This window comes from Homalodisca vitripennis, unplaced genomic scaffold, assembly GCF_021130785.1.
Source record: "Homalodisca vitripennis isolate AUS2020 unplaced genomic scaffold, UT_GWSS_2.1 ScUCBcl_5339;HRSCAF=12020, whole genome shotgun sequence".
In the NCBI taxonomy this organism is placed as follows: Eukaryota; Metazoa; Arthropoda; class Insecta; order Hemiptera; family Cicadellidae; genus Homalodisca; species Homalodisca vitripennis.
The window spans coordinates 28,264-47,199 of NW_025781465.1; the positions used below are offsets into that span (position 1 = coordinate 28,264).

Consider the following 18,936-nt stretch of genomic DNA (forward strand, 5'->3'; position numbering starts at 1 on the left):
ATTGACAGTGGATCTTTAGATTTGCTACTTCTAAGGTTCGACACATTCCTAAACTTTGTGGGTTATAAGCTTCTATAGCTGTTTTAATTTCCTGGGGTTCCGTAGAGAAGTGCATATTCTTAAGCACTACTCTATAAGCTCTGTCACCCTTTATTTGGTATGTATGGAAGTTTACTTTCATGTTAGTTAAATGTAAATGTTTGACTAATGCGCGGTAGGCTTCAATAGTATCAGTGTTAATTTTTACTTTATCTCTAGCTATGCATTTAAATGAATATGACTCTTATTTTTAATTACTTGTTCAATGTTTACCATCATTTTACTTATGTTGACAATGTTGGGGACAAATATAGGTGGAGGCCTCACCTTCGTCCTACATTTGTCGTCATTCATCGTTTCTTCTTCAGAGCCTAGGTTGGCGTTACTCAGCATTTCAAATCTGATGTGCAATTCAATAGGTCTAGCAGTTTTTTGCAACGTACTCTGTAGGTCTACAAGGTTTCTTAACATCTGAAACGTTGGCTGTTGACAAAATGTCTTTTGTTTCTAGTTGTTTCGATTTGCCACTCGTTTTGATTATTGACATCGTCATTAGAAATAGTTTTTCCTGAAATGATGTTCATTGTTTGCTTATTAGAACAATAATTGTGATCATTAGTTATGGTATCAAAATCCAAACAGTTTGAGTTGTTTGAAGGGGCAAATTTTAAGTTGTCCATTACCTTCTCACTTGAAAAACTACTAATAGTAAAACAAACACTGAAAACAATTTAAAGTTAACGGGTAAGGTTAGTTGTAGGAAAAGTACTGGAAAAAAAAAAAGATTACGAAAAAAATCTAAACATTTTTATGTAAATTATGAACAAAAATGTTTTAAGAACTGTTTTATATAGTTTTAACCACTAATTGGGTAAAAAAACTACATTTTAAATTAAAAAAAAGGGACACAACACTGAAACAGCACAGCTGGGGTTCACTGTAGAAAAAATACTTGTAAAAAAAAAAAAGGAGGAACAAAGCATTGCAATGATTGCATCCATTCGGTTTTTAGTTCACATGTTTACATTCAGCTGAACATTGGCTGAGTTGTGAATAGAAAAGTTGATATTGCCAATACGAACGATATAATGTTTGAGGTTAAATCTTTATTCGTTCAATGTTTGGCATCGTTATATTATCTGTTTGTTTTATTATTATTATTAGATTTGATGTGTACGTTGAAAGTTTTAGGGGATTAAATTAGTTTTATTCCATATGTAAGAAAAGTTTAAATTTTAATACATATATCTGAGTAAAGTTGCGAAAACTCTTATCCAAGGTGAGACTGCCCAACTGTAATTTTGATTGTAAATAATAAGATTACAGGAATCCAATTCAATAAAAAAATACTTTTAATTTTCTATGCTTCACATAGAACCAAATCTGTAAAAAGTTGAAACATTCCAGTCCTAGTAGGTTAGTCAAGGGAAACTTTTCAATTCCAGCTAATCTTTTTAAATATTTCCCAAACATTCCAGGGGTAGAGTACGATAAGTGGACAAGAATGTAGTCATCGATACCTAATATTCGCATCTCACATCCTAGATTATAAATCAATATAAAAGTATCTATATTCCTCAATATCAATCATGTTTTAAATTAAAATTTATGAATTTAATATTTACAGTGATCAAACAAATTATTATGACAAAAGTTAGGAAAACTGAGGACGACTAGGCTATATTTGCTCGTATCACAGTTACAGTTGTTTCTTTCCCACAAATTTCACATAATGGGTTTTTCAGTACGAATTCAACATGTTGAAGCCACGAAAAACATGTCTTTCATCTTTCAAAGCAATTTCGTGCAGTTTTCTATAAGTGACTGCCATTTTTAATACCTAATTAAAATTACTTATGTAAAATTGAAATATTACCCTATGTGTATTATTTGAAAGTGTTTACAGCTGTTGATATGATTATTTAAGTTAATAGTGCAAAATAATTAATCAGTATTGATTGATTATATCAATGGTTATGATTAAGTAATATCGTTTGCCAATTTCGATATAAAAACCGGGTCCGCTTTACGTACCTTACACAATTCCAGTGATTTATTGCAATGTGAATGTATCAACTAAAATCCTAGTACTATTTTGCAAGCTTTTGTAACAAAATAAGTTTTTAACCCTATAATCGGCAGTTAGATTACTCTGTATTGGCAGGCTACTTTTTGGTGGAGAGGATAATAGGGTTGTCAATATTTATGCAGAATTGGAGTGGCATAGTTGGTCTACTATTTTCATCTGAAGATAATTTAAGTTTTCGTAACTTTTTTCTGTTTTTCCCTATTTTGGCCACAATTTCTCCTTCCAAGTGAAGTTTACTCATAGTTTGGCCAGGCCCGTTTTACCGAATGTAAGCATGGTATGCACGTGCCTAGGGCACTAGGCAATTGGCATTTTTAGGGGGCACAAAATAATGGAGAAAACATTGTCGTGGTTGTATCTGCATGCATAATTTATTTCGCCATTGCCGAAAGCTGACATCTGACCCAGATCACAGTCGCACCCAGCGCTCCGTGCTGTACCTGACGTGTCATGTGTGGTTGTGTGCCAGCCCTTATTTACACATAATCAACACTGCAGGTATTTTGTTAATTCTGCTTTATGTTTCAACCAGAGGACAAATCCACATCTTTTAGCAAAGAGTTTAATGATTGGAAAATTTCTTTGCATAGCTGAGGAACATGAAAAATCTGACGACTAGAGGGCTAATGTTTTGAAATTTGTTTTGAGAAAAAAGATCACATCTAATGTCAACAAACAAATTGAAAGCCAATACTAGGAAGAAGTGAAATATTGATTAACAAGAGTTGTGTCTGTTGTACAATGTTTGTCAAGTAGAGGTCTCCCATTTAGAGGTGATAATCAAGTGTTTTGATCTACATCAAACAGACTTTTTCTAGGCTGTCTTGAGCTGATAAGTGAATTTGATCCATTTCTCGCCCAACACATAGCAACACGTGGTAACAAAGGCAAAGGTAGTGTATCATACCTTTCGTCTGACATTTGCAGTGAATTTATTGAGATTATGAGCAAAGAAGTACTGAAACAAATCTTAAATGAAATCAAGCAAGCTCTTTAATTATAGGCTCCACACCTGAAGTGTTGCACACAGACCAATTGGCTGTAGTACTTTGGTATGTTTCATTGACCAATGCTTGCGCCAACGAACGCCTGATACAACTCTTACCAAGTGTATACCACAAATCTGGAAGTTTTGAAAGTTATGACAATGCATTAATCACGTCGGGCATATACTCAAGTCTTCAGGCAAGGATTAAAAGCAAAAATGATCTTGCTGACTATGTACCATGTGCAGCTCACTCACTAAAGCTTGGTGGGTGTTTTGCTGCCGAGAAGGCGTGTCCAAATTACAATATATTTTACATTCGTACAAGTGCTGTATGCTTTTTTCTCGGCATCCACTTACAGGTGGAACATCCTAAAAAGTCATATTGAAAAGAGTAATGAAGGAAAATTAAAGAAAGATCAGAAAAAGCTAGTTGTAAAACCCCTGAGTGCCACAAGATGGTTTGCTAGGGCAGACGCCCTTCGAGCTTTAAAAATAAGTGAACATGAATTAAAAGATGCTCTTGAAGCACAATGCACAGCCGCTGGGTTTCTAAAAACACTTGGACATTTCCAAACCATGTTATCTGGGACGAAATTCTCGAGAGAGTTGATAAAACAAGTAAGACTCATCAAAATCAAGATTTAGACCTATTTGGTGCTACAAAAGGAACTTGAAAACACTATCCTTGTTTTTGAGTGAAAAAAGAGATTTATTTGATGATTTCGAAAGCATTGAAACTTAGAGAAAAAGAAGAAGGTGTATACGACAAAGTAAGAAAAAGAAAGATATTGCCCGATGAAAAGAAGGACAGAAGCATGGAAGAAACATCTCCTTGAGAAAGATTTCGCTCTGGGGTGTTTATTGCCATTGTTGACAACATTGCTTCGCAAGCTCAACAAAAGAAGGGAGGCCTATAAAAATCTAGTTACAAGATTTAAGATTTTACAAAATTTAGAAAAAAAAAAATTCCAAAGAGGTGGCTTGTGAAGCTAAACTGTTAGGAGAAGTGTACAAGAACGATATTGATGGGCAAGACTCTGCCCAGGAATGTAACCATATCAAACAACTCATGGTTTTGGAAAACCTTTTTAAGATCAAAGAAATGCACGCCTACATAAAATCAAAAAGATTAGAGAACACATTCCCCAATTTGGAGGTCGCTCTCATGATATTTCTAACCTTACCTGTGACGAACTGCACAGCTGAACGTAGCTTTTCAGCTTTGAAAAGAGTGAAGTCAGAAATTAGATCGTCGATGGTTGATGAAAAGTTTAATGGCTTATTATTGCTGTGCACCCAAAACGACATTACTTTAAAATTAAATTACAAAAACATTATTGATAACTTTGCAACGCGGAAAACCAGAGAAAAAGCTATTGTATGAATCTTTTATAGATACACAACATAGATAGTTTTTATATAACGTAATTCGTGTCACCATTTTTGTTTCTATACTTTAGATAATAATAAATATGATTCTATTGTGGTGGTAGCCTCTTATTATACTGTAGCACATAGTTTTTTTACCTCCATTATGGAGCATTTTTCTTTGTTATTTTGGTCCTGTTACCTATTGTGTAAATTCTTTCTTGACTTTCCTTTTCGTGATTTGTTAGATTTAGTCGTGTAGTCATTTACAGAAATAGTCATGGTTTATTTCCTTTGTGGTGGTAGTGAGTGATGTTTTTCTGCATATTCTATTTAAAAATTAGTGTCATGAGTGCAAAATAAAGATATTCTCTCTCTCTCTCTCTCACTTTAAAGCATACTACTTATTATTGTATCAGAATGGACAGAAAAGACGTGTTGTATTACTTTACTTCGTTGTACAAATAAAAAATTGTTATACACTTCTACAGTAGCGGCCATTGTCAGCCTTTGCACTGCTACATAGAATGATATGTTTAAAGGTGGATTTGTGATATTTTTAGCTCTTAGGATTAGTGATTAGCCTTCTGGATTTTTATATTGTACTGATTGATACTATCTCGAGGGATGTATTTCATTCGATGCAATCAGATGACCGGAGGCACCACTGTTAGCTTGTTTAACTACTAGCGCCTTTTATGAGATAGAAAAATATTCTGAATGTAATTGTTATCTGTCAGTTTTTCATTTAATTTTTAAGAATTTGTTTTTTAAAAACAAAAAATATTGTAAAGTTGCCAGAGTAAAAATGTCTGTATATACATACGGTCGTTAATATTTATACTGCATATATTTTTGAAGGCCATGTTTACAGATCTTAAAGCATTTTCAGATTTTAAGTTATTTAACAGTAGAGAAAGTGTTTTACAGCCTAACAGAATATGATATAGGCCTGTTTGGTTTGGATATTAGGTAAGATATAATGGTATTATTATACAAGACCTACTTGAATTTTTTGACGATTTCTTCCAAAAGGGAGAACATCTTAATCAGTACGCCCTCAGATGGGGTGGTTAGCTTTTGGTTTGACATTAAGTTCTCAGGAAGCGAGATAGGATATCGGGTAATTCTGAACAATTACTATATCAACTACAATTTTTTAATATTTTACATAGTGCATGTTTTTAATTACATTTATGACAAAGAAGGTGTCAAATGACGAAATCAGCTAAAAATAATGATTAAAAATTTAAAATGAAACTAACGTAGTAATCCTCTCCCCATATTTACCATTTGTTATTACGTGATATATCTAGGTATATACCTACCCCCCCTCCCCCACTATGTCTGCGGGTATTTTTGTTATAGATAATAAAAAGATAAGTTCAGCCTTTATGAGCACTTCCTTGATCTGAGCTTGAATTTACCTTGAGGTATGTTTTTCTTTTTATACCAGAAGTACAGAGTGCACAGAAGCCTATACATTTATGGCTAGGGGTATTTCTGATTGGTACTCTCCCTTGTCAGATTGTCCAACGTAATCTGAGCATAGTGACCATTTTAATATCATTTCACTTTTCTAGAGCCTTCAACTACATGTTCAACTCTCTTCTCTTTACCAAATTAAAGAAGTATAGTTTCTGCAATGGTTTGTTTTAATTGATTAGAGTATTCACTGGACATCAGTAATATATGAAGGAAGGGAAGAAAATGTTTTGGACTCAAAATCTAGTATGCTGGAATTCCAACAGGGCTGCGCTGGAATCCCTTCTATGCTCACTTTACATAAACAGTGTCACTTCAGTTATAAGGCGTACAACTTCTTATATTAAAATATTTATTTACAAATATATGTTACATTTACTTAATGATTAGCTGCTTTTGACTATCTAAACATTGAGTGCGTAGAAATGGGCCAATTCCAATATGCGATACCAGAGTACCTCGATATGTAGTGTTATCAATATATTGAACGACATTGAAGGTATTTTCACTCAATTTTTATACCAATATCTTCAATTTTATTGGTAAATAATTAATATAATCAATAGAAATGTGTAAAATACGATTGTAAAGTAATAATATTTTATTTACGTGTTATTAGTTTGTAATAATATAAGTGTTTAAAAACTGAATACACTGTAGAAATAATAATTACTGAAATAAGCCCATATTTTTAGTATCATATTAGCGGTCTTTTATGATACATTATATACAGGGTGGCGCATATGTCAGTTTCCCCATAAATTGGGTATTTTGTTCCGATAGGTCGGTAACAATGTTGAGTTGGCAGCAACATGGAGTAAGTTCATTGTTCTCTATTCCAGTGGCTAGTGTAAAGTGACGCTTTTTGCGTCTGTTATGTGCTTGTTTGTGTTTTTAAAATGTTTACAACCCAACAACGAGTTTATATCCTTCAGTTGTGGTGGAAGCATAATAAAAATACTGCTATAATAATTGAAAAATTTAGTGTAAATATCCAGGTGTCGCGATACCCACTCAACAGTATATGCAGAAGTTAAATAAGAAATTTGAAAAGACAGGAAGGGTTTTAAGTGCCCCGAAGTGTGGTCGCCCACGATCAATTTACAACGAAAAAAACCTGCAGTCGGTTGCTCAAGCTTTTGTAGCCAGTCCCAGTAAATTGACTCGTAAGGCATCTGCTCAACTAGAAATATCAAGAAGAAGCGTGGAAAGAATGTTAATGCAATTAAAATTTAAGCCTTACCGTCCATCTTTACTCCAAGCATTTCACTATGATAATTCCGATAGGTGATTAGAATTCTGTGAGAATAATTATCCGCTAAGAGGTTGATCCAAATTTCTTGCGATCAATTTTGTGGTGTGATGAGGCATGTTTCAAACTAAATGGACGCGTTAATCAGCATAACTACATGTACTGGTCAGATGTAATTCCTCATAACGAAATCCAAGCAGAACTCAATGTGCGTGGTGTTATGGTATGGGGAGGTGTTTTGAGTACTGCACTGATTGGTCCTATTTTCTTCAAGGAAATGTTAACTCAGAAAATTACTTGCAGTTGCTGCAAGAAGTAGTAGTTCCCAAGCTCAGAAACAATTTTGTTTTCAATTTTCATTCGCTCATCTGGCAACAAGGTAGTGGGGTGCTCCAGCACATTTCGGTATCGAAGTTCGAGATTTTTTAAATAACACATTTAATGAATGGATTGGTCGCCGTGGTAAAATCAACTGGCCTGCGCGTTCGCCAGACCTGACCACATGTGATTGCTCACTGTGGGGTATTATAAAAGAGACTGTGTATGCTTCAAAACCGCAAAATCTTGACGAACTCAGAAACCTAATTAGAAATACATTTGAATTTGTTAATAACGATAAACCTTTATTGCTAAAAATTTGTGATTCTGTTCTCAGTCGTGGTGTGACGTCTATACAAAATAAAGGTGCACATGTCAAACAACTGTTATAACATTGTATGGTAATATGTAAGTAATTTCATATAGTGAATTTGTTTTCACGCCTAAAATGTTTTATTCAATTAACCTATGCCTTTAAATTTCTCTTCTGAGGAAACTGACATATGTGCCACCTTCTATATATATACAAATGCTAATATATATATATATATATATATATATATATATATATATATATATATATATATTTGAATAAAGTTAATTCATCCCAAATTTCATAGAACAGCAGGTATAAAATTCAAGAAAACAATCCAGAAGTGAACCAATCAAAAGTAGCAGGAGTTTTAAAATATTTGTGTCTCTCATTGTTAATTATTTTATGATGCCTGATCTAGATTCTCCAGCAGTTAAGCTCCTTATGAAAATGTCGCAGATGTCTGTAAAGAGTTTCTAAAGCGTAATCTAAGTGTTTAAGAAACTAAAAACAAAAAAAGTCAATAAAAAAAAAAAAAAAAAATAAATTGACATGATCTTTAAAATTCAAAGATAAAATTTGACTTTTTGAATTTTATATTTGAAAGTTTGTGGTTGTAGCATAATACTATCTTTAAATAGAATGAAATAAGAATTTATCAATAAATCAAAATATACAAATTTTGTACATCAAAATTATTGAGCAACACTACTTTTAAGTGAATTACAGATACAAATTTTGTGAACAGGTTGGAATTATACTTTCTGTGCTGATTCCACAAACCCGTAACACATATGTTTTTATTTGAATTTGTATTCAAAATTATAAAATCAATTTTTTAATTGTTCGTTTTTATTTATAGATAGAAAAATGTTTGGGGCAGTATCAACTTTAACAGGATCAATAGGGAGATTTACAAGACTCAAGAACTTGTGCCAGCTGCAAATGGTGAAAGGTGGATGTTTTATTCACACAGGCGCTGCATTGAGTGTTCGATTTAGAGGTAATGTTAACCTAAATAGTTTTATGTCTAAATATATGTGTTATTTTATTTAATATTAACAAAATGGCTTCTTTGGTTAATGATTAAAGTCAAATAACAAAAAAATTGAATATAGTTATAAAAAAAGTACTAAAAACAGTACATATTTCAACGCAATCCATAAAGGAATAAGTGAGGACGACTACTTTAAAGTTACGCTTGTACAAGCCAGGAGCGTCAAACATGTCACAATTATTGAGAGGTATCAGTTGTTTGTCTGTTTAGTTTATAAATTTGTTGCCCATACAATATATATAGATAGTTCTATAACTATTTCTGATCCATCCCCAAAAGTCCGTCCACTCTACTGGACTCTATTGCTATATCAGTCCAACAGGGTCAGATTAGGACTATAGTTTAATTGCTTTCCCTCAGGAATTTCAATAGTAGAATACAAAATACTTCAGTCAGCCTTAGTGTTTAATCCAAACAATTTAAAAACAGAGATTATTTTTGCAATATTGATAATTTTCTTTTTTGTGTTAGACATTGTACCAGAGCCAGTAGTGCCTGCAGGTTCTCAGGATATACTTCTTCAGAATGTCCGTTCAGCCAAAGATAGCAATGCAGTACTTAATGCTGTCAGTCGCCACCATTCAATCATGAACAGTAAACATGTTGTGCAAGCATTGAAGTCTCTGTTTCTCCTACAGAAAGCTCAAAGGTACAGAAATCAAATAAACTGTCATTTGTCTCTGTGTATTTTTATCACCATTTTCTCACTGACCATTCTGTGATTGTTACAGTTCCCAAATATCAAAACGGCCAAGTGATAAACAGCAAAGACTTTCGGAAGCTGTGTGAAGTGCTGAAATCACAGATCCGCCACCTCGAACTAAATGATTTAATTGAAGTTTTGAAGTGCATGGGATATTTGGGTGTTCCGGCTGACACTAAGGTCATGAACATTCTTCTTGGGATATTGTCTAAGCAGGTTAATGATCTTACCCTTCAGCAAATTACATTCCTCGACTTCGTCATGAAAGACTTCAAGTCAACTCCTCTTGTGAAAGCATTGAAGATCGCATTGCCCATTGTCTTTGAAGCCAACCTTCAGACTAAGTGTGATTTTGACAATGTGTCCCAGTTGAGTGAACTTTTGTCATTTGTGTCTAAAAGAAAGAATATGGAGAGAAGCACACAGCTGTTAGTGAATGCTCTGAATAACAGAAGAGACCAGTTAAGTTTAAAAGAAGCAACAAATATTGTTTATGCGCTCTGTGACAATAAGTTTTATAGTGGAAACTTCCAGACTCTATTTTGTTATACATTAGATATAATTACCGATTCTCTCGATAGCATGGACTTTTATGAGATGGAATCAATTCTGTCAAGACTCTATTGGAAACATTCTGATTCAAATGGTAACACTTCCTACTACCATGAGGGGTACTGTAACGGTTGTGCTCATATGGTTATAAAGAAAGATTATAGTTTTGAACACACTTTGTGGATTCTAAAGAAACTTATTAAGTTTGTAAGTATAAAATTATTTTATATATAAAAATTATAACATAGGAAGGTTGATTATCTTAAGATGAGGAATATATTTCGTGGGTCTTAACATTTTAAAGAAAAGACTCAATATGTTTCCTCTGTATTAGTTCACTCAGATAGTAATTAAGATTTATTGTATTATATTTCATTGTAATTTGAGTTTTCTATTTTAACTTACATTATATTATTTTCTTCTGTACTGTAAGTAAAGCAAGAAATAGTATCTTAATGATAATGCAAGTATTTTGTTTGGTTGTAATATGGATATAACCAATTTATGCCCATTGGATCGTTTTTGACACACACCACGATTTTATTTTTTGAAGTTTAAAAGTAGATGACAGTTTTGACTTAAGCAGTTAGTGGCTCTCTTCTCTAGTTTCCTCCACACATCATAAGCTGCTATTGTCATTATTTGAGAGTACAGTGTTTTAGTTTAGTTTCTGTGAACCTTGCATCAAAAACATGAAAATTGCCGAGACTTTTACTAGGTAAGTGTAAATTTATACCTGATTTAGTATATTACAATGTTCTAAAATAATGTTAAAAACATAGCTGTAATTATATGTATCATATACTGTGATCTATTGGTTAGTTATACAAATAGAACTAAGTTCTATTGGTTGTTTTTGACTCTGTAAACATTTCCTCTACTATCAGTGATTTTCTTCTACCACATAGTTTCATTTGTTTTACAACTACAGTTTATTTATTTGCATTTCATATTAGTACATTTACTATAAATTAATTACAATTATAAATACAAATTAAGTATAACCAGTAAAATATTTCACTATACTAGAGTAACTTATATTATTTAACTATTTTATGTTTTTTTAATTTTCTTGTTTCAGACTACATTTGGCAGTAGCATAAATTCTTGAAGCATTGGAGGAAGAAGGTGAAGTAGGTGGAAACCCAAGTATATTCAATACTCAACCTGAAAACGGAAATGTACTGATACAGATTATCACTATAGGCGAGATTTGTAATGATTACAATAAACTGAGCATCTCACAGCTTTGAATGCAAGCAGAATGGGTCATTAAGGGAAGCGTCATGAGTAATGAGAGAAATTATAGCACTGATACTTAGCCAACAGGGAATTGCCATCCACTAGCAAGATTGCTCCACTTCTTCCAAAATGTGATAAAGGCCAAACAACCTGATTGCAGGTTTAAAAAATTTGACAGTCCAAAAGCTATTATTATAAAAACATTGTCCATGGCATTCTCGAATAAATCCCACCCCCACATATTGTACTAATATATTTCAGCAGATGAGTTATACTGCCTCTTTATGGTAATTTTGTATTTGACTGGCTATGTGCTTTTGTCATATCGAAGTATGATTTGAGAAGGGAATGATAATTCCCATAACATGCTTGTTTCCAAATTTGGAGATGAAATCGATTTGGAGAAATATTTAGGTTCTGCCATACATCAGGCAATTGTAATATCAAAGAAAATTAGAAAATGGCCAAACTTTAACTCCTTATTCAACCACTCAGTAACCAGTTTATAAAACTTACACATATGAAAAATTAATCAATGAACTGACGATGATTTTTTCACTGCGGTTAGCACGGGAAAACCTGTTTATTCATGGGTAACCTACACAATTTGGTATTCTTCCTCAAAAGCTTGGTTAATGTATAAGTGTTGATGTTTATCAGGACTGTGACTAACAAAAGAGTAAATAAGTAGTTTTGGATATATTGAAAAAATTAATTTTCTGAAATAACGTCTTTGTATTTTGATAATTCTTTCACCATTGCATCTTTGGTTTCTTGCCTCGGTAAGTTTAATGTTGGAGCAGGTACTGTATATCATAACAGAACAAATGATTGCTCTTTAATTTAAAGCAAAATTTATATGAAAGAAATGCAAAAAAGGTGAATTTGAGAGTTACATGTGTGTTTAGAAGAAAGCGTAGCAGCAGTGTGGTGGAATGATAGTTCTGTTGTTACTTTCATGTCAACATAACTGGCATTCACTCTCTCCACAAAGTAAAAATATACTATTACATAAGAAAAAGAAAACTGGCATTTTTCAAAATAATTGCAATGAGGGGTAAAAAAATGCTACATGCCAGTTTTACTCTGGATGCTTGATATTACAAAGAACAACTCTTTGGTGTTACCCAGAAATCAGAGTCTGCAGTTAGATAATTTAGAGTTTAGACGACAAATGATATGGGCCTTACTTAAAAAAATATAGAGTACTTTCTTCTGTTTCTGGACTATTCCCTCAAAGAAAACCTAATGTACTTAAGTGAATAAAACTTCATGCAGTTACTCAAAGAATCACTTGATTGTTCTTAACTACCCTTGTTATTGTGCTGTAAGTAAGAACAAAACGACCATTACACTGTTCCACTCCATGACAAATTCATTATTAGCTCCAATTGACTCTTTTTTACAGACCTGTTATCAACTATAAATTTTATGTCAAGTACCATCTCACAAACTAAGAAATCAAACATGAAAATATGTAACTTCATATTATTGTCTAAAATCTAATGCTTAATACCTCTCTTGTCAATACCATAACCATAACGATTATGCAATGTTTTTTATTTTGAATAGAAAACATGTTCTCTAAATAGTTTGTGGTTTAGTAATCAATATGCCAACAGCATTGTTTTTGAACCACGTTTAAAAATGTTTGAGTACAGTAGACCCTATATAATCTGGCACTCCAGTAATCCAGCATATTTTGACGGGCATGGAGTGGGAGATTCAAGTTGAGATACGTTACTGAAAACTGTATTAATTAAAAACCTATGATCGCTCAGTTGTCTCGTGATTTACCCACTGTTCAACGTTAACAGTGCCAGTGTTATTGCTACTGTACTTAGTGTTGTAGTTTGTGCTTAATTTATATTTTCAAGAAAGTAAGTGAAAACTGTCTTATTGTAAACGCAAACATAAAAACCTTAACTGTGCTTCAAAAGAACAAGATTTTAAAGAGACTTGATAAAGGCAAATAAGCTTACCAACCTCAACAAATGAATACGATGTCGGTTGTAACAATGCTGCGATGAATGCCTTTGCAACTTTTGTGAAGTAGGCAGAAAAAAATGACATGTCTGCTAGTGATATTTTTGTTTTAAAGAGGCTTCAAGAGAAAGTAATGTACAGGCCAAGAAACAAAATAAAATCATAATTTTTTTACTCCAATGGAATAGACCTACCTGTAATTTATTTCTAGTGTGGTACATCATTGATAAAAACCAATTATTACATACGTAAAAAAAGGATGTTTGAAGAAAATATTTTAATGCTCCTTATTTAAATTTAGTGCACAAGTACTGGCAATAGTAATTTTGAGTAGTGTTCGGTATAAACAAAACACACATTTTGTAAGTTTTAAGCATTTTTTATTATTGGCCTACTACAATAATCCGATGTTTTTCACTAATCCGGCAATACCATGGTCTGATTTATGCTAGATTAGTGAGAATCTACTGCATACAAACTATTTAAAGATATTTATCGTACTAAATTCAAGATCATACCACTTTTAAATTCAGAGAAAAATATTTTGGGAGTAAATGTGCTAAAATGTATGTATCAGAAAGTATGGTTAAGAAATACTCTTTTGGTAAACCATACCTAGTCTTTATTGGAGATAGGGGAAAATGGAGTAATAAGAAGGCCTACTCTACCAAAGGAGTCCAGAAGTTTTACACAGATGGATCACGCCTTGACTCTACAGCAGAATTTGGTATATATAGACCAGGAGTTAACTTAATAGTGCCCCTGGGAAAACACGCCACGGTCTTCCAAACGGAAATCATGGCATTATAATCATGTGCCATAAGATTCATTCAACTGAGGCCAAAGGAGCAGAATTTTTAATCCTCTCTGATAGCCAGGCTACACTAAAGGCACGTAACACCTGCTTGTTTGCCTCAAATGCAGTATGGGAATGTGAGAATGTTTCTAGTGGAACTGGCAAAGAAAGAACAGAGTTACACTCGGTTGACTGTCAGGCCACGTGAGCATTGATGGAAACGATAAAGCAGATACCCTTGCCAAAATAGATACAGAATCCCTTATGATAGGGCTTGAGCCAGGCTGTGGAGTAGCTTTCTCCTACAGCAAAGCTGTAGTAAAAGATTGGAGGATTGGAGTAAGAGGATTACATACTTAAACTGGAGTAGGGCCCGAGACTAAGACAATCTAAAAATGGTTATCTCTCCTTATGCTAAAGGGTGAGCAGCTCTCCTAGAACAAAAGTAAGGAGGATATAAGATCGATATTAGGATTGTTGACTGGACATGGCCACGTTAGGAAACATCTGATGAAGGTGGGTCTTAGTCAGACTGATGAATGCAGACTCTGCAGTGAAGCAGTAAAATCAGTAGAACATATATGGTTAAACTTTCTGCTATATCTGAAAGTAAGAATAGGTTCTTTGGGGCGTATCTTCTAAGCCCCAAGGACATCAGAGAAAAGTAGCTCTCAAATTTGATTGGCTTCTATAAGTCTCAGATTCTGATGGCGCGAACATAAGTAAGGGATGTGCAAAGATTGTTAAAGGACTACGTGCGGAGGCAACCATCCCTTTCCACTGAGAATTAAAAAAACCTCACTTTCGTGGTTGTAGTGTGACAATAAATTCAAATATTTAGGGTTTTGATAAAATTGAATTATATTTGTAGTTCTGTGTATTTTGTAAATTTAAAAAGTTGTAAGGTTTGAATTAATATATTTGATAGTGATTTATTTAAGAGTACCAAAATAAATGTTATTTTTTAGTTGCAAATAGACTAAAAGTTGTCTGCTAGCTTGTTTGGAATGGGTGGATCTTGCTGGCTGTTATCTAACTAGTGATATTTTGGATTATGTAACTTAAATATGCAAGTGTACTGTTTATAAACTATCTTTATATAATAATACAAGTTTGAAGTGGATAAATTACAGTGCTTATAACTTTTATGTGATCAATCTTTAGTGCAAACTTTGGAACCTGAAAACTAACCTAGAAAATTAAAGTTTTATATAAGCCTAAATATAAAAGTGATCCTAGTGGCATTATATTTGTGTGTGTAATTTTTTTTTATGGGAACAATGACAAACAAATAGGATTGATACTCCAATATTTGTATCTAATTTATTGTAAATTTTAACCATAATCCATAACCATAACCTTATACAAGTTTTGGCCTATTTACAATAGAATAGTGTTTATAGGTTGAGATTAACAATCTAATTGCACTTTTTAATCATTCTATAAGGTATAGTCCGGTCCAAAAAATAAATAAATAAATAAACCTCTTAAACAAGAAGTAGGCCTAGGCCTTTTTATTCTTATTTTTGTTTTTATGATAATATCCTGAAAAATTTTTAATACCTAAACCTAATTTATTTTTCAAAATGGCAAAAATACCCATGTGGTACATGTGGAATCAATGTAAGGTCATCTGCTATCCTATGTACTGGCTTTTGCAAAAAATGGTTTTCACTTTAAGTGTGTCAATCTAAGCCTCTCAGACATTAAAGATATGGAGAGTGAGAATAGCCTACAAAATTGGAAATGTTTAAACTGCAGGGCGAACACAGATAAATGTGATATTATTGAGTTCTGTGAGGACGATTCCGATCAACTGAAATGCCCCTCTCTTGCTGATGAGATCAATAAATCTATTATTAGTCAAATGAAGAACTGCGAGAAGAATTGTTCAACTCAAAAAATAATAAATCCCTCTATGTTCTTGAACTTGAAGATAGAGTAAAGGAAGTAGAAGATAGTTTGGAATTACAAAAAAAAACGTTTAGCAAAAATAGAAGAAGACCTAAAAAAAACAATAAAATCACTGGAAAGAAAACTCAAAAGTGAAGAAGAAGTAAGAGTAAACCTTTTGGCACAGATTGATGAGGAGATTAATGTGAAAATTAATCGAAATAACAGGCAGGATAAGCCATGCAGCAAATGTACAATCTACAAAAAAGAGACTGAAAATATGCTAGACTCAATAAGAAACGTTGGAAACTATAATTAAGGTCTCTAGAAAAGGATGGTAAACATAACCAGGATAATTTAAACAAAACTTTATTAAAAGAGTCCTCTTGCTTACACTGTTTTCCTCCTCTCAAGCATATAGCAACAAACTTCTGCTCTACAGGCAACAAACATTACAAAATGAACCCTGGAAAATTGTTAGTAATAATTCAAGGAAAGCTATAATACCCCAGAATATTAATATATCTTGTGAAAATTCTTTTGAAATTTTGTCTACAGACATTTTGGAGTGCGACAAACTTGTTGAAGACACTCGACAGACATCAGCACACAAGAAAAACGTATATGTATGCTTACCTAAGAACATAAATATTTCTAAAGACAATAGGCCTAAAACTTTTAACAGCTTTGTGTCGAGCAAAATGAACCAATCTAAACTTACTATAATGGCCGATAGTCATGGGGAAAAAACTTGAGTGATTTAATTCACCAACGAGCTACTGTAAATGTCTGTTCGTTTGTTAGATCAGGTGCAATTTTTAACAAAGTCATCGAGGAGGTCCAACAGCTAACTACAGACTTGACGAAGAAATGATTATCTTTTGGTGATGGCAAGGTACTAACAATGTAGAAAGTACAAGTGTGAATCGATTGATGGAAGATGTACATGGCCTGATTCGGGACTCCTCTCACACAAATTTAATTCTTGCGACATTGCCAATGAGGCATGATAAACCCAAATTGGATCTGAAGATTTTCAGTTATAAATTCAAAACTTGAAAAAGAGGCTAAGACTGATAAGTTCCAAATTCTACCACTTCATATCTTGCCACGGCATTATTACACTACTCATGGTATGCACTATAATAAGAAAGGAAAAGTGAAAATTGCAGAGATGATTGTGAAAATGCTTTCAAAAAATATAGAAAAACCTACCAATCAGACTTCGGGTTTGTCTCCTGTGATTGAGGAGCAGGGGAATCCATGTAATTGAACAGGACATGGGCCTTATAATTGATAATTTTTTGTATGACTCATCTGTGGGTTCGCCATTCTATATCTGGTGACCTTGGCCGTGATAGAAATATGACAGCTGGTGTAGCTGTTGTATTCAGGAAGAAAATTGGTAGGCCACAGCTTTCAGACCTCAAATCAGACAAACTTACGTTTCAAAAGGTAAGCCATGGAGGAGCCTGCATATACAGCCTAATTACCAAAGCGAGTATAATGCAAAACCCATAATTCAGGACTACAATGATGCTTTCGCCCAACTGACTCAGGACTTCAAGGCCAAAGGGCTTAAAAAATTGATCTGCTCCCCAATGGGCTGTGTGAGATGATATGATTCCGCCTGAACAATTCGCCAAGAACATAGTGGCATTCCATCAAGAAACTGGTGCTTCAGTAAGTATTGTGTGCTGTGACCAGGTATCACAAAGAGAATTAAGGCGTGGACTTTCACATCAGGAGTTTATGTTGAAGCTGAAAGAGTCGATTGAAGATGGCATCTGTAACCTTTCATCTGCTGGTGGACAGGATATAGAGTGTCAAGACGTATCAGTTCTGTGGACAGTCCCCCTACTTCGACCCAGACTCCAGTAGATAAGGAAGAGGATGGTGCGATAGACTTAAAAAACGAACCTCCAAACAAAAATATAAAGAACACTTAGATTTAGATAACTTCTGTTTAGTTTGTAACAAAATTTCACTGCTATCATGCAAATAAGGTAAATCAAAATTTAAAATTTAAGAATGTTTGGCCTATTTGTAAGGAAGCCAAAATTGATCAGAAATATAATTGGCTATTACATTTAAATATCCAAGGAGGAGTACTTGATAAAAAAATTGATTTAGAAATAATTCTACAAAATTCAAATATTCAAATTATTTGTTTAAATGAACATTGGTTGAGTAGGGATAGTGTTACCATTTTAAATAGTTTTTCTAATTATAATCTGGCACATTTTTATTGTAGAGATAGAGATTATCATGGAGGCTCATGTATTCTTTTGAAAAATAATTTTGAATTTAAAACCAGAGAAGATCTGTGCATTTATAATATGGATTCAGTTTTTGAAGCTTCATGCATAGAAATAATTAATTTAAAAAGGCCTATAAATTATCATTTCTATTTATAGAGTGCCAGAAGATTCAAATTTCAAATTATTTTTAAATAAGCTTGAGGCTTTGTTAAAACTTTTAGGTAAAGAAAACCATGTAAACAATGTTTATATTGCATCAGACTTTAATGTAGATATAATGGAAACAACAAATAAACCACAGCAGAAATTTGAATTCCTTTCTCTGATTGAGCATCATACGGTTTATAAAACACATTTTAGCATCACCAACTGTAGGATTACATTTTAATACAAAATTCATGCATTGATAATAATTTTAAACTTTATAAATTTAAAGTCATCCCTTTGAATCTCAGTACAATGAATTTGGAATTGGGTTTGTTCGGATCACAGCGGCAAGGTTCTTTTTAGATATTTCTAAAGATCTTTGATTTTATCTGATAATGGGACAATAACTATAACTTAGAGTAAAAAAGAGACGGAAATTTTTTCTAA

General features: G+C 33.2%; 2 protein-coding genes across 2 annotated transcripts; both read left to right on the forward strand.

Moving 5' to 3' along the window:
* Positions 1-1,053: 1,053 nt before the first annotated feature.
* LOC124373338 lies at positions 1,054-9,659 on the forward strand (the record flags this gene model as incomplete). Its single annotated transcript, XM_046831719.1, has 4 exons — positions 1,054-1,318; positions 8,715-8,855; positions 9,381-9,558; positions 9,641-9,659. Coding segments are annotated over exons 2-4 (330 nt in total), but the record flags the coding sequence as incomplete, so codon positions are not given.
* On the forward strand, positions 9,660-10,371 carry LOC124373339 (the record flags this gene model as incomplete). Its single annotated transcript, XM_046831720.1, has 1 exon — positions 9,660-10,371. A coding segment is annotated over exon 1 (612 nt), but the record flags the coding sequence as incomplete, so codon positions are not given.
* Between the last annotated feature and the right edge of the window lie 8,565 nt (positions 10,372-18,936).